This window comes from Pleurodeles waltl, chromosome 3_1 (genome assembly GCF_031143425.1).
Source record: "Pleurodeles waltl isolate 20211129_DDA chromosome 3_1, aPleWal1.hap1.20221129, whole genome shotgun sequence".
Lineage (NCBI taxonomy): Eukaryota > Metazoa > Chordata > Amphibia > Caudata > Salamandridae > Pleurodeles > Pleurodeles waltl.
Window position 1 is genome coordinate 325,177,148 of NC_090440.1, and position 22,297 is coordinate 325,199,444.

The 22,297-nt window shown below is 47.3% G+C and overlaps 1 protein-coding gene across 2 annotated transcripts in view; it reads right to left on the minus strand.

Annotated features, from left to right (window-relative positions):
• The window catches only part of DMXL2 (Dmx like 2), a 1,615,381-nt gene that overhangs the window by 185,415 nt on the left and 1,407,669 nt on the right, over window positions 1–22,297 (minus strand). For both annotated transcript variants that reach the window (XM_069222485.1, XM_069222484.1), the window contains one exon: window positions 8,847–8,974. In XM_069222485.1, coding sequence (XP_069078586.1) covers window positions 8,847–8,974 — 128 coding nt within the window. The remainder of the gene's footprint in view (window positions 1–8,846; window positions 8,975–22,297) is intronic.

Below are 22,297 nucleotides of genomic sequence, written 5' to 3' on the forward strand. Positions count from 1 at the left end.
AGCACCAGAATGTAGCAGAAAAGCAACCACAAACCACTTCTGGCATCATCACCCTCTATGGCTCCCTAGAGCAAAAGAGCCTTGACTTTCTGGCTGAGAAGAGATCCGTGAGGCTCGGTCAGCCTGATGTTGGATGGTGGCATGGAGGGAGGGATTGTTACGAAGGGGAGGGAGTAGCCCCTTTGGACGATCTGCAAAACTCACCTGTCTGATGTTATGGACTGCCAGTGGGACAGGTGATGTCGAATTCTGCCACCAACTGAATGCCCATGATGATATGAGGGCAGATAAGGAGGTATTTGGAGGCTCTGGCTTATGAAAGGGGGTAGTGGACTGACCCGACCGCCGGATGCCAGACCCTCGAGGTCTGTGGGTACTGCGCCATCGGCCAGGCAGATGCTGGGTAACATGTGCGGCGCGGTGGCTGGGAGGGTACTGCGTGGTTGGGAGCCCCTTCCATAGCCATGAAAGCAGGAGGATTGTGGGTGATGTGAGGCCGTAGAAAGGCCCAAGGACCTGGTCATAGCCCTACGGCCCATAAAGCTCTCCAGCGCTGAATCCGCCTGGTCTCCGAAGAGAAGGGAGCCGTCAAAGGGCATGTCCATAAGAGATGAATGGACATCCTCTGAAAAGCCAGTCACCCTCAACCAGGCGTGGCACCTCAAGATCACTGTGGATGAAACTGTTCTGCCCAGTGAGTCAGTCGTTCCAAACCCACAACGGATAGTGAACTTCGCTGCATCTCTCTGTACGGAAATGCCTCCCTTGGCATGGTTACCCCCTAACGTTTTGCCTTTTGTTGATGCTAAGTTATGATTGAAGGTGTACTGGGACCCTGCTAACCAGGCCCAAGCACCAGTGCTCTTTCCCTAAACTGTACCTTTGTTCCCAGCAATTGGCACAGCCCTTGCACACAGATAAGTCCCTTGTAAATGGTACACCTGGTACCAAGGGCCCTGTGGCCAGGGAGGGTCTCTAAGGGCTGCAGCATGTATTATGCCACCCTGGGGACCACTTACTCAAGCACATGCACACTGCCCCACAGCTTATGTGTGCTGGTGGGGAGAAAATGACTAAGTCAACATGGCACTGCCCTCAGGGTGCCATGCCCACATCCCACTGACTGTGGCATAGATAAGTCACCCCTCTAGCAGGCCTTACAGCCCTAAGGCAGTGTGCACTATATCACAGGTGAGGGCATAAGTGCATGAGCACTATGTCCCTACAGTGTCTAAGCAAAACCTTAGACATTGTAAGTTCAGGGTAGCCATAAAGAGTATATGGTTTGGGAGTCTGTCAAATACGAACTCCACAGTTCCATAATGGCTACACTGAAATCTGGCAAGTTTGGCATCAAACTTCTCAGCACAATAGATCCACACTGATGCCAGTGTGGGGTTTATTGTAAAATGCACCCAGAGGCCATCTTAGAGATGCCCCCTGAATACCAGTCCGACTCCTAGTGCTAGGCTGACCAGTTTCTGCCAGCCTGCCACAACCAGACGAGTTTCTGGCCACATGGGGTGAGTGTCTTTGTCACTCTGTGGCCAGGAACAAAGCCTGTACTAGGTGTAGGTGCTCGTCACCTCTTCCTGCAGGAACTGTAACACCTGGCGGTGAGCCTCAAAGGCTCCTGCCTGTTGTTCTAGCACCCCAGGACATCACATCTAGTGGATGTGCACCCCCCACCTCCGGACACAGCCCCCACTCTTGGGGGCAAGTCCAGAGGAGATAATGAGAAAAACAAGGAGGAGTCACCTACCAGTCAGGACAGCCCCTAAGGAGCCCCGAGCTGAGGTGACCCCTGCCTTTAGAAATCCTCCATCTTGAGTTTGGAGGATTCCCCCAATGGGAATAGGGAACCGCCCCCCCTCTCCTCTGGGAGGAGGCACAAAGAGGATGTAGCCACCCTCAAGGTCAGTAGCCATTGGCTACTGTCCCCCTTACCTAAACACACCCCTAAATTCAGTATTTAGGGACAACCCTGAACCCAGGAAATCAGATTCCTGCAACAACAAGAAGGACTGCTGACCTGAAAGCCCTGCAGAGACGATGGAGACGACAACTGACTTGGCCCAAGCCCTACCGGCCTGTCTCCAGACTTTGAACCTGACGCATCCAGCGGGACCAGCGACCTCTGAGGACTCAGAGGACTGCCCTGCACCCAAAGGACCAAGAACCTCCTGAGAACAGCGGCACTGTTCAGAAACTACAAAAACTTTGAAACAACTTTAAAGAGACTCTTACTTCCTGCCAGAAGTGTGAATCTTCACACTCTGCACCCAATGCCCCTGGCTCGAGCCCAGGACAAGCAACACAGCAGAGAGGACTCCCAGGCGACTCCAACGAGTGGACACCCTGAGCCGACCTCCCTGCACCCCCACGGCAACGCCTGCAGAGAGGATCCAGAGGCTCCGCCTGACCGCTACTGCCTGGTAACAAAGGAACCCAACGCCAGGACCAAGCACTACACCCGCATACCCCAGGACCGAGAAGAACCACCTACCAGGGAAGGAGTGACCAGCAGGGGGCCCTCATCTTAGCCCAGTCGGTGGCTGGCCCGAGAAGCCCCCCTGTGCCCTGCCTGCATTGCCAGAGTGACCGCCGGGTCCCTCCATTGATTTCAATAGCAAGCCTGATGCCTATTTCGCACACTGCACCAAGCCGCCCAGTGCCGCTGAGGGTGTGTTTTGTGTGCTTGTGTGTGTCCCTCCCCACCCAGTGCTCTACAAAACCCTCCTGGTCTGCTCCCCGAGGATGCAGGTACTTACCTGTAAGCAGACTAGGACCGGAGCATCCCTGTTCTTCATAGGCGTCTATGTGTTTTGGGCCCTCCTTTGACCTCAGCACCTGACCGGCCCTGTGTTGCTGGTGCTGTGGCTTTGGGGTTGCCTTGAACCCCCAACAGTGGGCTGCCTATGCCCAGGACACTGACTGTGAAAGTGCTTTACTTACCTGTAAAAACTAACCAAACTTACCTCCCTCAGGAACTGTTGATTTTTGCACAGTGTCCATTTTTAAAATAGCTAATTGCCATTTTAACCAAAACTGTGTGTACTACTGTTTTAAATCAAAGTTCTATACTTACCTGTGGGAAGGACTTTGCATTTTATGTACTTACCTAAAATCTTGAATCTTGTGATTATAAAATAAATTAAGAAAATATATTTTTCTATAAAAAACCTATTGGCCTGGAATTAAGTCTTTGAGTGTGTGTTCCTCATTTATTGCCTGTGCGTGTTCAACAACTGCTTAACACTACCCTCTGATAAGCCTACTGCTCGACCACACTACCACAAAACAGAGCATTAGTATTATCTCATTTTGCCACTATCAGCCTCCAAGGGTAACCCTTGGACTCTGTGCACACTATCTCTCACTTTGAGATAGTATATACAGAGCCAACTTCCTACACTCTCCCATCGGCAAAAGCCCTCCTGGAACGTCTCTGGGACAGTTGGCAGCACCTGTGCAACTGTGTTCCACAGCGCATGGGAGTAGCGGCCCAAAGGGCATGCAGCATTCATGGACAGCAATGCGAGGCTGGTAAAGAAAACATCTTTTTGCCCAAAGTGTTCAGCCTTTTGGGGGTGCGGTAGGGAATGCGCCAGGATTTACATGAGAGGCAGAAGCTTGGACCACCAAGGTCTGTGGGGTAGGGTGTTAGGTGAGGAAGTTAGGGTTCCCTGAAGCGGGCAGGTGGCGGCAGACAATCACCCTATTCAAAGGAGACTGTGTTGGGTTTTCCCCACGTCTACAGAAGGACGTCAGTGAGAGCTTTGTTGAACGGAAGCAGCAGTTCTGATGGGGGAAGACTCACAGATGCAGCATCTCGGTCAAGACATTAGTCTTGGCTGCCACCGAGGGTAAATGAAGGTCAGGGACCTCAGCCCCCCTCCACACCACCATTGCGAATTACACTCCCTCCTCCATAGCCACTGTAGGGGGAGAAAGTTTACAGTGCCTGCAGAAGTATCCAATCAACTGGCGTCACCCAGTTCCTCACATCAGTTCATGTTGGGGTCTTCATAGGGGTGGTATTCTTCAGGGTCCAGTGACCCCTCCCACTCATCCTCAAGTCCTAGCCCATAGGAATAGGCCTCTGGCCCCAACCTGGAAGGTATGGGTCCTGATGGCGAAGGATCTTGGACTTTGCGACTGCTCCCTGGACTATCCTCTCAACGGGATCTCGAACATCACTGTGTTGCACGCTGAGCAGCCAGGAGCTTTATGGGTCACTCTCTCAAGGCTTTTAAGTTCATGACGCAGCAGTCAAAACATGACTTTGGGTCGTGGACACATTCGAAGCACCAAAGGCATACAAGGTGTGGGTCCGTCACTGACATCGTTCAATGAAACCAACCTTTTTTAACAACATCCCTGCCACAAGAAGGAAAACCTCAAAAAAGACTTGACAAAACATTGAAAAAAGTCCCGTCAGAGAGTGACTGACAGGGTAGCTCTTCTCCAGATTCGCTGGGTGGTGCAGAAAGAAATGATCTGAAATCACTGCACCTAGACAACGCCTATAAGCGTGCCATGGACGTCACTCCTGGCGTGGATGACGATATACTGGCCTGCAGGAGTACTACTCACAAGAAATCTTCTGAATCCAGTCTGACGCCTGGGGATAATCTAAGGTAACAAATCTGCGGCTAGAAATCTCTATCAGATAGTACATGCTCTGTCTGCATGTCAGAAATAATATTTTATTCAAATGGATGAGGAATTTGAGAACTCATAAAAATGTATCCTCATTTTAGATTTTTAGAGCACTAACCATAATTTCTATGACAAGATGGAACCCCCTGATTGTTAATTTCTAAAGGAAATGCTTCCAGCTTCTGCTGTTGAAAGTACATGTTTTACTCAGAATGTCAGACTTTAATCTTCCATGGCTAAGGAAAATACTGTGAACCTATGGAAAACAAGCTCTCATTTTAGCTTCTGAAGCACCTTCTATAACCTCTAGGAGGAATTCATGAAAGAAAGTTGGCTCTCAAATATGGTAATCAAATCCCAGCGGAGAAGCAGCATTTTCAAAGGGCAGATCACAGCACAATTCCTAAAATTACTATGGTACTATAACAAATGATAGATATTGTGATGTTTTCATATTGTGACTAAAATATGTTATCAACATTTATAAATTATCCTTTTTGTGACCCTCAAAAATCAGCCTCTCAATGGGTGTTGTGATGCCTGCCACAACTAGTTGTCCATGTTGTGGCCAACCAATCAATTGGAAGGGGAGGCAGGTACCTGCCCTTGGGAGTGAGGGTGCAAAATGCAATGTGCCACTCCAGTTGTTGGATGAAAACAAAGAGCAAAAAGAAAACAGTGTGGCAGGAAGGCTGCAGTGTCTGCCATAGGCCCTGTGCTGAGGACAAGCAGAACCTGACTCAGGGACAGTATCTTGAACTTGTCCTGCAAAATGAAAAGCTTTAAAGGTCCAGGATAAGTGTCAGACCTTCGTCCTTTATTGGAACCATAAAGTGAAAGGAGCACATTTATGTGCCACCTTTGTCCAAAAGCACCAACCCCATGCTCCGTTGTTCAGAAGAGATGAAATGCCACCTCCAAAATGTGTTCCTGGAGCACGTCCTGTAGAAAGAGGGCACTCCATAGTATAGGGCAGGAAAGGAAGGGCCAAACTCTTCCAGGTAAAGTGGATGACCCATAAATTGGCCACAACTATCTCCCTGTTGGGAGAGAAATGGGAGACCACTCCCGCCATGGATATGTTGGTGGCATTAGTGTGTTGGCATGGCTACCCCCATTTTCAGCCTGTTGTAATTATGTTTGACTGTGTCTACTGGGTTTCTGCTAACCAGGACCCCAGTACTTTGGCTCTCTCCTCCAAATTGTACCTTTTTCTTCTCACAATTGGCATACTGGTCCCCCCATGTAAGTCCCCAGTATATGGGACCTAGGTACCCAGGGCATGGGGTTCCATGGGATCCCTATGGGCTGCAGCAGTTATTCTGCTGCCCATAGGGAGCCCATGCAATGGGTTCTGCAGGCCTGCCATTGAAGCCTGCATGAAACGGGTGCATGTATCTGTTTTCACTACAGGGCAATGCACCAGGTCACTATAACTCACCCCTATGGTAGTCCCTCTCAGCCCAGAGAGCAGGGTTTAGGTACCTGTGAGTAAGGGCACCCCTGCACTAGAGTGTGGGGATGCCAATTTACGTGTGTACTGGACATAGGTCACTAACTATGTCAAGCTACATAATGGTAACTCCGAACGTGGGCATGTTTGGTATCAAACATGACAGAAAAATAATCCAATACTGTTACAAGTATTGGAAGTATGACTCCATGCACTCTGGGGGCTCCTTAGAGGACCCCCAGCATTGCTACCACCAGTCTTACAGGGTTTTCCAGACAGCCCAGCTGCTGCCATTCCTCACACAGGTTTCTGCCCTCCTCTCCTGCTGCTTCATCTGATCAAGCCTTTGGAAGGCAGAACAAAGGATTTCTTTTGGGAGAGGGAGGTAGCACCCTCTTCTATTTGGAAATAGGTGACTGGCTTGGGAGCGGTAGCCTCCCCAAGCCACTGGTTTGCTTCGAAGGGCACATTTGGTGCTCTCCGTGCATAAAGCAGTCCACACCGGTTCAAGGACCCCCAGTCCCTGCTCTGGTGCGAAACTGGACAATGGAAAGTGGAGTGACCACTCCCCAGTCCATCACCACCCCAGGGGTGGTGCCCAGAGTTCCTCCAGGGGGTCCCTGGGTTCTGCCATCTTGTTTCCAAGGTTGGCAGGGAACTCTGGGCGCATCTGAGTGGCCCGGCCAGACAGGTGACGTCAGAGCCTTCTCCTCATAGGTGCTTACCTAGTTAGGTGACCAGTCTTCCTTCCAGGGCTATTTAGGGTCTCTCTCTTTGGTGGGTCCTCAGATTCGTGACTGGACCCCCAAGAAACCGACAAACGCGGCTACAACGAAGAAGACTCTTCTGCAACTTTGTTTCCACGTCTCCTGTCAGCTTTGAAACATTTCCCCAGCCATGCATCCTCAGAAGACTGCAACTTTTCAGCATGCACAAAAAGATGAAGAAATCTCCCTTGGGGTGAAGGAGTCACTTACTTGCAACCGCAGACACCTACAACAAGCGGCGACCAGCTGCATGGATCCCCTCTCCTGCTGAGCTGCAGGGATCCTGCTTCACGGGTGGTGATCAGGAGTAGTCCTCTTGGTCCTTTCTGCAGCTGTCCAACTTTGGTGGCAGTAAGCCTTTACCTGGCCACGCAGGACAGTACCCCGTGCAACGCATCTCTCGCAGCTGCCAAGGCTTGTTTGCATCTCCTCCAAGAGATCTTCAGGTGACGTGTAGCTCCAGCCCCCAGCACTCCATCCTGCAAAGCACTGTGTGGTTCTCCTGCAGTGCTGCGTTGGCTTCTTCTGCAACTCCTGTGTCTCCATCCTGTGGGACTACTGTGGGTGCATCTATTGCTTCTCTAGACTCTCTGCAATGCTGAGGGTCCCCTGTAACTCCCCCCCCCCCCCCGGTTGAGTCATCCTGGGCATTGCAGCTCCCCAGCAGCACCATTTTTCCACTAACCATGAGTTTGCCTTTGCCAAAGCTTGTTGGTGGAATTCCTGCACCAACACCCATCTGCAATCTTCCTTTCAGCGTGAGACTCCATCTGCATCCACCAGGAACTCTTCTCCGGTTCCAAGGCTGCAGTGCTGACCTGTTCTTCATCTCCGTTGACCAACTCCTGCATCCACAGCTCGGTGGGTAGTAGCCTCTACTCCTCCTGGACTTCACTGTGACTCTTGGACTTGGTCCCATCTCTTCGCAGGTCTTCTTTCCTCACGAATCCACAGCTGGTGTTCATGCAGGCTGTCTGGGTGTCTTCCTTTTCTTCTTTACCTCCTTTTGGGTGGTTTGGGGAAAATCCAGTGTTTTACTCCTTCATTTCTGGTCGCTGGGGGGTACTGTGCTACCTATCTATGTGGTTTTTCTAGTACTGCTAGCTCTCCTTTACACATTTTACTTACCTGGGTGGGGGTACCTCATTTGCATTCCATTTTGTTTAGTATATGGTATGTGCTCCCCCCTAGGCTCACTATTAGTTATTGCTATTTGCACTGCTTTCTAACCTTTTCTATGCCTGTTTCTGATTACTAGTGTATATATTTAATGTATTATTTACCTCCTAAGGGTGAGTCACCTTTTCTAGTACTTTGTGGTGATTTGTTCTAAAAATAAAGTACCTTTATTTTTGTACAACTGAGTGTTTACATTCATGTGTGTAAGTGCTGTGTGACTATAGTGGTACTGCTTGAGCTTTGCATGTCTCCTAGATAAGCCTTGGCTGCTAATCCACTACTACCTCTATAAAGCCAGACTTCTAGACACTGTCTAAACTTCACTAAGAGGGGCTACCTGGACCTCGTATAAGATGTAAGTACCATAGGTACCCACCACATACTAGACCAGCTTCCTACAGTTCAGACAGTAGGTTTACTAAAATGGTGTGGAAGTTCTTTTATTGATCGTTAATTCAAGGATATCCTTGTGTTTTGCCAAATAATCAAAGCAAAAATCTATCAATGATTAAAAGTTAGCCTCCCAGCCTTCCTAAATCTTTGCAGACTGACGTGTACTTCTAGAGTTTTTTTTTTTTTTGTTCGATTTTTACCCAAGAAGAAATCTCACAATATCTACAATTACTGAAAAATCCTGTATCAACAATGCAGCAGATCAAAATCTGAGAAACGTACACCGGCTAACATGTAACACACTTTTATATTATGGCCGGACAAGTTACTCTGAATATAGCAAACGAAGAACACATCAAAAAATCAGTTAAGATGCACAAAGGAACATGTACCTTGTTGCCTTGGCAGTTGAAATACATTCTAGTAACCCTTGCATTCCCAGCCTGACGAAAGCATACAAGCTGCTGTGGGCGATTCCATTCAAACATTCGTACACTACCGTCCTGAGCACCAGTGACATCTGCGGAAAAAAAAAAATCATATAAAACGCCATTACTGTTTATTCTTAGAATGAAATACATGGTGAAATAGATAGGGACACTTTTAGCTATTGTGACAAACGGTTCCTTTATCTCAAAGTGATATGTTACTCAGTCCTCACTCTGACTTACCAACCTCTACTTGCAATGCTCCGTATATGAAGGCGAATGGCTGTTCTTTGCAGAACCACCACACCATTCTTATTTACATTACTTATGATTCTTGCCACCCTATGGTCTCTGCAAATGAACTGTGGATGAATTTCACAACAGCCTAGCAATAAAGTCATTCTCTGTAGCAATTTACGCTAGGTAAGTTTCCTCACACTGCTCATTAGATAACATTGGAATCCCCCTGTTTAAGGAGAGCAGGAGTTGCAAGCTACTCAGAAGATTCTTTTCAATGTGTTATATTTCTAGTATACTTGTGTTTAAGATTCCCCTCTACTGCAATTCTGCGGATAAACTGGCAACTGGACAGGCACCGTATTCAAGATAAATCCCGTGGTAACCAAATTTGCTGGCATAACGTTTGATACAAAAGAGATAGTTAGAAAGTGAAGCTTAAGAACCCTCTTGTTCCATTAAAAACCAAGCAATTTTCTGCTGCGGCCCTCTTAAACATTAAAGCTCAGCACATTGCAAAGGAAAGGTGAAGGATCCACAGGCAAACCATGAGAAACAAACTACAATACTTTCTCACATTGCCTCCAGCACCTGTTTTTTCGGCTCTTCTCTGCTACTTTTCTGAGCTATTTCATTCAGACCTTCTGCCACAATCTGGATACATAAACAACCCAACACCATTTGAAGTTTTCACTGGGATTCCAAACTTTCCATCCCCCTCCTGAGTGCTGCAAACCATACTCAATTCTTTCTTTGAACAAATAAGTTATGCATGAAACATCTTACATTAATTCTGTCTTTAAGAAACCATGCTTCATGCTAATCCCTTACAGAAACCCATGTAACATGGGCCCGTTCTGGGTAAACTGATAAAAAAGAAACTTCTACACCAAAACCAATAACCTCCATTCTTATGCCAAAGCAGTCTTCCCCTTCTGCTGTGGCATCGTCCATTACTGATTTCCAGGAAAATCGCAAGATTTAATTGGAGGGAAACTGTGTTTGTATTTATATAGCGTTTACTACCCCTGATGAGGCGTTGAATCGCTTTTCAGCGAGTAGCACGCTTCTCCGGAACCCAAGAGGAATTAGTGGTGGATTATTATAGGGAAATATGAGTACAGTATTAGCATTAAGTAAAGATTATGAGTAACATTTTATATTATTTTTATTTATTTATTTTTTAATTTAATTATTTAAACGGAGCTGATACCATCAGATTAGAGGTATCTGTGGCAGCTTTTGCTTTGGTTTATCATCTTTCCCTCCTTCTCTGCCTTCATGAAATCAAGAGCCAAGAAAAGATTCTGAAATCAATCTTATCCCTGCTCTAGAACAATGTCCGGACTATATGCACCAATTATTTGTTTCCGCACCATGCTACACGATATCTAGTGTACCAGAGATCTGTACTACTGCTTTTTCTTTATTCAATGACTTCCTCAGGTCCCCATAACCTGAATTAATTATTCACGCCGACTGGTCATAAATAAGCAGATGATACACAGATTGTTCTGAGACAGGGCCCTCAATTTCATCACAACTCCTCAATGTTGGGACCTTGCCTCATTGCTATCCATGACTGGATTACCAAAACTCACCTGACAATGAAGGCTGACATAAGTGAAATGTTGACTGAGGAACATTTCGCCAGGCACTGTCTTCCACATCGTGGTTAGGTAGACTCAGCTCACAGCCACTCTCCACCAAATCAGTACCACCATATGCACCAAATGGAAGTACTTATGTTCTTCCGCACATATAAGCACTGCTCCAAGTATGCAGGTGTCAGTTTTGTATCATACGATTTCTGGGCCCTCAGTCATATGATGAGTACAAAATTGTCCCCTTTTTAGACCTTTTTATGGTAAAAAGAGGCCCATATTCGTTGTGTGGGTGGGATATTCGGCAGGTAGGCGAGAAAAGGTAGGGCAAAGCCTTTCTGAACAATTTGCAAGACCCAATTGTAGGAATGTGCCCTTTTTGGCATGGTTACCCCCTCATTTTTTCCCTGATATTGATGCTGATTTGACTGAGTGTGTGCTGGAATCCTGTTAACTAGGCCCCAGCACCAGTTTTATTTCCCCAAAAATGTATCACTGCTTGCACAACTGGCACACAGTTAAGTCCCTTGTAAAAGGTTCCCATGGTACCAAGAGCCCTGTGGCCAGGGAAGGTCCCCAAGGGCTGCAGCATGTATGATGCTATCCTGGGGGACCCCTCACCAAGGACATGCACACTGTCACTGCAGCTTGTGTGTGCTGGTGGGGGAGAAAAAGGCAAAGTGGACACAGCACCCCTCTTAGGGTGACATGTTCACAAACCACTGCCTGTGGCATAGGTAAGTCATCCGTCTAGCAGGCCTTACAGCCCTAAGGCACGGTGCACTATACCACAGGTGAGGGCATAGTTCCATGAGCAATATGCCCCTACAGTGACTATGTCTGTTCTTAGACACTGTAAGTGTAGCATGGCCATATTGAGTGTATGGGCTGGGAGTTTGTCTTACGAACTCCAAGTTTGGTATCAAACTTCGCAGCACAATAAACCCACACTAATGCCAGTGTTGGATTTATTGAACAATGAACCCAGAGGGATTCTTGGAGATGCCCCCTGTATTTACGCCAAACTTCTAGTGCAGGACTGACCGGTCTGCGTCAGCCTGCCACTTCCAGATGAGTTTCTGACCACATGGGGTGAGAGCCTTTGTGCTCTCTGTGGCCAGAAACAAAGCCTGCACTTGGTGAAGGTGCTTCACACCTCTCCCCTGCAGGAACATTAACACCTGGTGGTGAGCCTCTAAGGCTCAGGTCTCTTGTTACAGTGCCAGAGGGCACTCCAGCTGGTGGAAAAGCCCGGCCCCCGGGCAAAGCCCCACTTTTGGCAGCAAGTCTGGCGGGAAAATTATGGAAAACAAGGAGAAGTGACCACTTCAGCTGGGACCACCTCTAAGGTGTCTAGAGCTGAAGTGACCCCCTCCTTTCAAAATCCTCCATCTTGGTTTGGAGGACAGAGACTAATAGGGTTAGGTCCATGTTCCCCTCCCCAAAGGGAGTGGACACCAGAAGGGTGTAGTCACCCTCAGGGACAGTAGCCACTGGCTTTTGCCCTCTGAACCCTGAAACACCCCTAAATCCAAGATTTAAGGGAATGGACACCAGAAGAGTGTAGTCACCCTCAGGAACAGTAGCCAATGGCTTTGGCCCTCTGAACCCTGCAACACCCCTAAATCCAGGATTTAAGGGCTTCCCTGACCCTAGCTCATTAGATTCTTGGCAACTTCGAGAAGACAACAAGAAGAAAGGAGGACTCCTAAGCTGACCCCCAGCAGAGAAGTCTGAAGACACCAACTGACATGACCCCAGCCCTACAGGCACGTCTCCAGCTTCCAAAGCCCTGCTCCCAAAATACGACATATCCTGCAGGACCAGTGACCTCTTAAAAACCCCAAGAGGACTGTCTGCACCCCATAGGACCAAGATCACCCGTGAACAGCGACCCTGTCCAGAAAAAAACTCCAGCAAAGGACTTCCGAACTGACCTGGATCCACGAGTCCTGCCCACTCCACCCGACGCCCACGGCCTGTGTCCAGGTGGCCCAACTGACTAGATCTGGTCCCTACGCAATTCTGACCGGGTGTCCACCTTGAGTTGACCCCTCCTGTTAAACACAATGACACCAGTAGCCTAAACATGGCAAGTCTTTAAGGGTCTCTGTAGGTCATTGGCATTCCCCGGGGCTCAAACTTAACTTGGGGAGGGAGGCCACGTGCACCCCCTCCCCCTTTTTTTTTTATATTTAGGTATGCTCACCGGACCTTGCACAGACAGGGGCTGAAAGAAAAACAGCCATTTATACCCTGCCCCCTTTTCTTTATTTTTATGTTTATTTTTGGGAATCGGCTGAGTCCAAGACCCAATCAGCTATTAGGATGGGGGCTGTTGGATTTGTGAATAACTTGCATTCCTATATAAGCAATTTAGTTATTTCTGTAATTACTGAAAACTACTGAACGGATTTACACCAACTCACAAAAGGGCTCTTTCTGGATCAAGCACTACCTTTCTGCCAGATTTGGTGTAATTCTGCCCAGCAATTCGGACTGTAGTCATGTTCAAAATGCCTATGGCAAATTTCATGTGGAAAACATGTTTTGGAACACCCACTTTCTCTCTGCCCCCACTTGACAGATCACCGGAAACTCCTAATACAGCTTCTGAAGTGAGTGGCAAACTTCTTTTAAATTTTTTGGGAGGATTCGTCAAACAGCGCCAAAGTTATTGGCAAAACAAAAAATTAGTTTCCTATGGAAACTAGGTGGTCCTAACTACTGGCGCCCTGCAATAGGTTATATATATATATATAAATATATATATATACACACATTTCTGATGGACTCAGCAGGCTGTCAATGGTGTACCACGAAGTGCAAATCTTACATTGCCCGGCAGCACTGGCTGTCACCGTGGCTTCACCAGAGCTTCCCATTGGCAGGTGCCACGATCTTGGTGCCAACAGGTCTGTTTGCAGTTGCGAAGAGACCAAAACTATAGGTTTACTCCTTTTCTTGGAAAGGGAGTTCAATTTAAGCCACACCAAGGGTCCAAGACCTGAGAGGCACCTCCTGAGGATCAGCAACTCACTGCAGCAGAGCCAGTAGGGCTCAGGCAGGTCCAGATAGGGAGGTGCAAGGAGGTCTCTGGGACATGTTGTGCCCCTGTAGCTCAGAACAGTAGGTCGGTCAGCTGTGCCTTCTCAGCAAGCAGGGTAGAAAAGAGGCAGTCCTTCTTGCAGCGGGCAGTCTTTCTTTTGTGATATCCAAAGTTCCACTAATGTACTGAAGAGTTAGTACAAGGGTCCAATATTTACACCTGGTGCCAGCTTGCTGAAAGGAGAAGGTTCTGGTGGCTTCCAAGCCCATAGGTGCTTGGAATTTCGTGCCTCTCTTCCCTGGCCCCAGCTTGTCTGGGTACACAAAACTCTTGTGTCAAACCATTTGAAAGTGTGCTCAGGCTTCTACCCCTTGTTAAGTCAGAGTCACTCATCCTGCCAACACACATTCCCCTTTTGTCTGGAATCAGTACAAAAAGACCAACTGCCAGCTACACCCAGTCATATGAACAAGGATGCAGGTACCAAATGGCTTGGACAAGAAAATTCCAACTTTCTAAAAGTGGGATTTTCACAATTATGACTTAAAATCGGACTTTACCATGAAATAAAGTTTTAAATTACAATTCTTTAGATGTAAAACTCAACATTCCTACCTGCTACCAGCTGAAAGTTCTGACATTTAATTGAACAAGGTACCCCAATGTTATCCTATGGGAGAGGTAGGTCTTGCAGTCATGAAAAACAAATTTAAGAGTTTTTCACTACCAGGACATGTAAAAGTAAAAAGTACATGTCCAACTTTATAAATACACTGCACCCTGCCCTATGAGCTGTGTAAGGTGTAGGAAGCTGGCCTGGTGCGTGGTAAGCACCTAGGGCAGTGGTTCCCAACCTTTTGACTTCTGTGGGCCCCCACTTTATAATTAATGGAACCCAGGGACCCCCACTGAATATCATTGGAATCCGGGGACCCCCACGGAGTCATTAGTGGAAGCATGCGACCTAATTTGTCAATATTTGTTAATAATTTTTTATTTTCTAAGCAGTCGCGGACCCCTGAGAAGGCTTCGCGGACCCCCAGGGGTCCACGGACCACAGGTTGGGAACCACTGACCTAGGGTGTTATCACCTTATACAAGGTCCAGGTATCCCTTATTAGTGAGTTGTAGGCAGTGTCTAGGAAGCCAGGGCTCTCTAGATGTAGCTGTGGAAGAGCAGTCAACACTTAGGAGACATGCAAAGTTTATGAAATACCACTACAATCACACAGCACTTACACACACAAAAGAACCACACAGTGTTACAAAAAGAAAGGTACTTCATTACGGTAACACAAATACTAAAATATTGTATAGGTAATACTCCACTAGGAGGTGAGTAAACACACTAAAACATCCACATAAGAAGTCAGTGATTAGCACAGAAAGCAACAGCAAACCGTAAAACAATAGAAAATGGTGAAGGCAGAGGGGGGACACCAAACCATATGCTAAGTAAGTGGAATGTGAAAGGCAGTCCCTCACCCAAGGAAGTGGAATCTGTAGAGGAGAGCTGGAGGAACTAGGAAGCCCAAAAGGTAAGAGAGAAGAGGCGAGTACCTGGTTTTCCCCCAAACCACAGGTAAACTTTGGAAAAGGACTGGGTAAGACCCAAGCAAAACGGGAAAAAACCAAAGATGGATCCTGACAGAAGAGGATCTGCAAAAGAAGGGAACCAGGTCAGTTAAGTTGGAGTGTCCGGTTGTAGAGGGAGTCACAACCCACCCTTATGGAGGAACAGGTCGACGGTGGAGACAAGGAGTCAGCTGTGCATCACTAGCACAGGAGAAGAGTTCCAGAAGTGATGCAGGCGGTGTTCCATGATGGAAGACGAGTTGCAGTTAGTCAGTGGTGTTGGGAAACCACAAATAAGCCTTGGCAAAGGCAAAAGTTGCACATGAAGAGTTGCAGAGCTGCCGGGGACCAGGAAGGTCCAGGGGAACTCAATTCAAGGAGGGGAGTCCCAGGTGACACTCAGCAATGAGGAGAGTCGGGAAACGAGGAAGCAGCCCCCACAGGCAACACACAGGCAGCAGGCTCAGGAGTCGCAGTGAGGCCCACTCAGTACACCTGGAGAGGAGTCCTATGTTGCTAGAGCAGCAGGCAGGAGTCTGTGCTTTGCAGGGAAGCGTGCTGGAGGCTGGTGCTACACTGAGCCTGACAATCCCGTAGAGGAGGAACAAACAAGCCTTGGTAGCTGCAAGGGTCACGGTGCACAGGGGTACTGTCCTGCAAGCAGAAGCAAGGGCTTACCGTCGCCCAAGTTGAATAGCTAGTACAGAGGACCAAGGGGGCCTCTCCAGACAATGACCTGTGTTGCAGGATTCACGCAGTTTTGCAGGAGAGAGAATCCACGCAGCCAGACAACTTTGTAGTTGGTGCCTGCGGATGCAGGGGAGTGACTCCTCCACTTCAAGGGAGATTCTTTCTTGCTTCTTGTGCAGACTAAAGACTTGCCACCCTCTGGGGATGCACAGCTAGGGAAATGTTGCAGTTGCCAGAGAAACAAGGTTGCAGAGCAGAGTCGTCGCTGGAGGTTGTTGGTTCCTGGCGGGTCCAGTTGCAGTCCCAGTGGCCAGAAAATGAAGTAAATGATGCAGAGGACTCCTGCTGGAATCTTTCATGTTGAATCTGAAGACCCACCTTGGAGGGAGACCCAAAATAGCCCATGAAGGGGGACTGGTCACCTAGCAGGGTAACCACCTATCAGGAGGGGGCTGTGATGTCACCTGCCTGACCTGGCCACTCAGACGCTCCCAGGGGCCTCTGCTCACCTGGGATTCAAGATGGCATAAACAAGTGGGCACATGGAGAAGCTCTGGGAACCACCCCTGGGGTGGTGATGAACAGAGGAGTGGTCACTCCCCTTTCAATAGTCCAGTTCCGTGCCAGAGCAGAGACTGGGGGTCCCTGGATTGGAGCCCACCTGTTTAAGCTATGAGGGCACATACTTCAATGCATACTGTTGGCTTGGTGGTCCACCCCTCCCATGCAATGTAACACCTATTTCCAAAGGGAGAGGGTGTTGACTCCCTCTCCCAAAGGAAATCCTTTATTCTGCCTTCGTCGGCTTGAGCTGGCTAAGCAGCAGGAGGGCAGAAACCTGCCTGTGGGTTGGCAGCAGCACGGGCGGCCCGGAAAACCCCAGAAGATTGGCAGGAGCAATGCTGGGGGTCCTGTAAGGAGTCCCCAGAGAGCATGGAATCATACAACCAATACCGGCAACAGTATTTGGGTATGATTGAAACATGTTTGATACCAAACATGTCCAGGTTCAGAGGTACCATTATGTAGCTGTACACAAGTAGTGACCTAAAAAACCTGTCTGTGGGGTGGCAGCAGTGCTGACTGCCCAGAAAACCCCAGAAGATTGGCAGGAGCAAGGCTGCGAGTCCTTCAAGAAGTCCCCAGAGAGCATGGAATCATACAAACAATACTGGCAACAGTATTGGGGTTTGATTCCGACATGTTTGATACTAAACATGCTCAGGTCCTGAGTTACCATTATGTCGCTGGACATAGGTAGTGACCTGTGTCCAGTACACGGGCAAAATGGCTTCCCCGCACTTACGAAGTCCAGGAAAATATAGATGGAGTTCACAGGGGCACCTCTGCTCATGCAGGAGTGCCCTCACACACAGGTACTTGCACCCTGCCCTCTGGGCTAGGAGGGCCTGCCATAGGGGTGACTTACAGTGACCAGGTGCAGTGACCTGTAGTGAAAGGGTGCATGCCCCTTTTCACGCAGTTTGCAATGGCAGGCCTGCAGGCACATACTGCATGGGCTCCCATGGATGGCACAATACATGCTGCAGCCCATGGGGAACCCCTGGCGCCCCAATGCCCTGGGTACGTAAGTACCATATACTAGGGACTTGCATGGGGGCACCAGTATGCCAATTGTGGGGTGTGCTAAGTCCTAAGCACCCAGATTTAGAGGACGAGAGCTCAGTCACTGGGGTCCTGGTTGGCAGGATCCCAGTGAGCACTTTCAAAACACACTGGCAGTAGGCAGAAAGTGGGGATAACCATGCCAAAAAGAGGGTACTTTCCTACATAGGGCCTACCCTACAAGAGGACTAGGTCAAAATGGCTGTTTAAAACTGCATACACCCGCTGCAATGGCAGGCCTGAAACATGTTTAAAGGGCTACTTAAGTGGCTGGCACAATGAGTACTGCAAGTACTCTAGTAGCAATTAATTTACAGTCCCTGGGTTTAATAGGGACTTAGAAGTAAACTTAATGTGCCCACTGCGTGGAAAACAATATTACCATGTTTTAGGGAGAGAGCACAAGCAATTTAGCACTGGTTATCAGTAGTGAAGTGTGCAGCGTCCTACAGCCAGCAAAAACAATGTCAGCAAAAGGAGGAAGATTGAAGGCAAAATGTTAGGGTATAACCACACCAAGAATGCGAGTGCCAACAGTTCCTTTGATGGAAACATATGTGCAATACAGAAGGCCTGAGTCGGTTACTGTGATAAGCATTAAAGGCCTGATTGCTTCACTGGTGAAAGTTACAACTGAAGTCTAAGGTTTGATCGAATATCAGACGTTAAAATGACGGTCTAAGTGTCAAATGCTTTATTGTTTGACAACTAACAACAAAAAATCTAAGACCACAACAATAAAAAAGATGATATTCTCAAACCATGCAATGTAATGGAAATAGTCCCAACTGTTATCTTAAAACCATATAAAATGTGCAAGTTCACAGATTAATAGGTTAAAAACAGAATTCATTTGACCTGCTCGCTGTAGGAAGTTGGCTCTGTATATACTATCTCAAAATGAGAGATAGTGTGCACAGAGTCCAAGGGTTCCCCTTAGCAGTTGATAGTGGCAAAATTAGATAATACTAATGCTCTATTTTGTGGTAGTGTGGTCGAGGAGTAGGCTTAATAGAGGGTAGTGTTAAGCATTTTTGTACACACACACACATGCAATAAATGAGAACACAAACTCAAAGACTTAACTCCAGGCCAATAGGTTTTTATATAGAAAAATATTATTTTCTTAATTTATTTTAGAACCACAAGATTCAAAATTTAGATAATGCATAAATTGTAAGGTACTTCACACAGGTAAGTCTGGAAGTCTGAATTCAAACAGTAATGTACACAGTTCAGACAAGCACACAAAATACACCCTCAGCAGCACACGGGCGGTCGGGTGCAGTGTGTCGGGTTGTAGATAAGAATCAATGGTCACTCTGGCAATGCAGGCAGGGCACAGGGGGGCTTCTCGGGCCAGCCACTGACTGGGCTAAGATGAGGGCCACCTGCTGGTCACTCCTGCAACAGTGGTTGGTTCCTCTCGGTCCTGGGGACTGCTGGTGCAGTGCTTCTTCCAGGCGTCGGGTTCCTTTGTTTCCAGGCAGTCACGGTCAGGGGGAGCCTTTGGATCCTCTCTGCAGGCGTCGCTGTGGGGGTGCAGGGAGGTCGACTCAGGGTGTCCACGTCGTTGGAGTCGTCTGGGGGTCCTCTCTGCAATGTTGGTTCTTCTGGACACGGGCGCAGAGTGTGAAGACTCACGCTTCTGGAGTGAGGCTGGAGTCTCTTTAAAGATGGTTTGTTTGTTGCAGTTTTGGACAGAGACGCTGTCCTCAGAGGTCGCTGGTCTTGCTGGATGCATCGCTGTGCAGGTTCTCTGAGTCTGGAGACAGGCGGATAGGGTTGGGGCCAAGTCAGTTGTCGTCTCCGTCGTCTCTGCGGAGCTTTAAGGTCAGCAGTCCTCCTTGTTTCAGGTTGCAGGAATCTGATTTCCTGGATTCAGGGTCGCCCCTAAGTTCTAAATTTAGGGGGGTGTTTGGGTCTCTGGGCAGTAGCCAATGGCTACTGTCCTGGAGGGTGGCTACACCTTCTTTGTGCATCCTCCCTGTGGGGAGGGGGGCACATCCCTAATCCTATTAGAGGGAATCCTCCAAAACAAGGTGGAGGATTTCCTAAGGCAGGAGTCAGCTCTGCTCAGGCACTCCTCCTTGTTTTCCTCATTATCTCCTTCGGACTCGCCTCCAAAAGTGGGGGCTGTGTCAGGAGGGGCGGGCATCTCCACTAGCTGGAGTGCCCTGGGGCACTGTAACATCAGGCTTGAGCCTTTGAGATTCACTGCCAGGTGTTACAGTTCCTACAGTGTGAAGCACCTCCACCCAGTACAGGCTTTGTTCCTGGCCACAGTGTGACAAAGGCACTCACCTCATGTGGCCAGAAACCCGTCTAGATGTGAAAGGCTGGAAGAAACTGGTCAGCATAGCACTAGTATTTTGTCAAGCCCCTTCAAACCTGTCATGCCATAACTACGAAAGGTGCCAGGAAAGTAATCAGAATGCAGACGAAGAAGTATCCTGAGTGGAGACAGTGTCGTCCAAGCTGGAGGAAGATCTGCCAAGTCGTGTTGCACCTTTTAGAGAAAAGAGGTTGAGAACAGGAATCCAAGATATCCGCCGTTTAGGCAGACAGTGAAGTTTCAGTTCTAGTGTTGCATTAGTCTAGTTGCTAGGATAAGCACGCAATGCTTTAGAGCTTAGCACTTCAACTGCGATTTGACAGGAGTCAGGTGTTTAAAGAGAGAGAGAGCACGTCTGTGAGGAAAATTTGTCTTCGCAAGTACCTTGATATAGAAAGAAAACACAAGTGTCACAGCGAACGAAAACCCAGGAAGCAGAAAGCAAATTCTGAAAAACAAACTTTTATTGAAGGTTCATGAAAATTCTGTGGTAAGAAAATATATATACGACAAATCAAAGAGTATTGAGAGAATATATATTAATGACTCAAATAATATAGCATGCTTGATATAACCAACAGAACACAAGAAAAGCTATACAGACTATAATTATGCTTATTTACATTACGAAGAAGCTAATAAGAGACAGTTAACTAAAAGCTCATTCCTCTTCACCTGAATTCAAGATAATAAATAACTATATATATATATATATATATATATATATATATATATATATATATAGCAACATTCCTGAGCAAAGGAAAAGAAAAGTACGTAGAGGAAAAAAGACTCAGAATTTTCTCAGTTAAGAAGCAGACAATTCTATTGAACTGAAAGAGTTTATTTTTTAAGAAACTTATTTCCATTTCAATAACAAACAGTAAGACCAACAGAGAGAGAGGAAAATTTCCCAGCGAGCTCAGGGTGAGTGATTATAGCACTGCTTGTTAGAAATGATTAGTTGTTAAGGTAATTAGTATATAATAGTGTGTCCCTATTAATTGTGACAATACTCTTTCAGGTGTCGTTCATCAGTTAAGTCAACAGTGAGGTGGCAGTCCGCGCCTTGATGAAGCATCATCTCTGAGGCAGTCTCTCTAAATCCCATTCCCCTTTCCGCTTCCAGGGTGCTCAATACGGAGATTAGATTTGTTGCGAGTAGTCTGGGTTGGGATAGAGGACCACACTTCTACTCCTGAGGAAATCGACTACAGGTATCTGACAGATTGAAGTGCCTTCCCTAATTTATGGGGCAATCAGATTACCTCCTCCTGAGCAGAATGGCAGAAGGAATAGATGAAAAAGCATTAGCCACCATATTAGAAGGTCTGCAAAAACAATTAATTAATACCATAGAAGAAATAGTCCAAATAAAACAGCGAATAAATGAGTTAGGAAACACTTCCAAGTCTAGTAGCTCAGCATTTTCAGAGACCCCTGGCACCTCCACGCAGTGCTTAATTTGTAAATAAAGACGTGATGGTGCTCAAAGCCCTCCTCTTAAACAAGCGGTTGCTGCAATTAAATGTACGAGCATGGAATACTGAGGCAGCGTAATCAAGAAGCCATCTCGGGCTTCTTCAATCCATTTAAAGCCACTCCCTGCCCGTTCAGCTCACTCTTGCAGCTCTCTGCTTTCTCCCTTTGTGACGCTTTTTCATTTTTCTTTTCCTCCATCTTTCCCATATGTGTATTTTGCTCGCAGTAAATGCTTGAGGCAGAAAAATAAGTGCCAGCCCTCAAAAATAAGTGCCGGTGCTCAGCACCGGAAACAACAAGAACAAATTAAGCACTGCCTCCACGTCCCCAGGCATATCTACTCAAGTAATTCATGCTGTTTCCCCTATCATTCCTCTAGCTCAACCAGAGCGTTTTGGTGGAGAAACAATAAAGCACAATTTTTTTTAACCCAATGTTCATTACATTTTCTTTGTCGAACCATCATTTTTTCTGAAGACCAATCCAAGATGGCATTTATAATGTCTGACTGGAGACGCAGCAGCATTGTCCATGCCAATTGTTTCTAGAAATGACCTAGTTCTGAATAATTTAAAAAACTTTGAAGAAGAGTTCTTAAGAATATTTGATCGCCGAACTGCAGCCCAGGCAACAGATAATGAGCTACTGGAAATTAAGCAAGGCAATAAAGATTTAGTAGCTTATTTGGCCCATTTTAATAAACTCATAGTGGAAACCAATTGGCCAGAGTCAAAAATAGCTGCCATATTCTATTGCGGGTTGAAGGATGAGTTTAAAGACGCATTGGCACAAGTTCCAAATAGACCTACTGAGATTT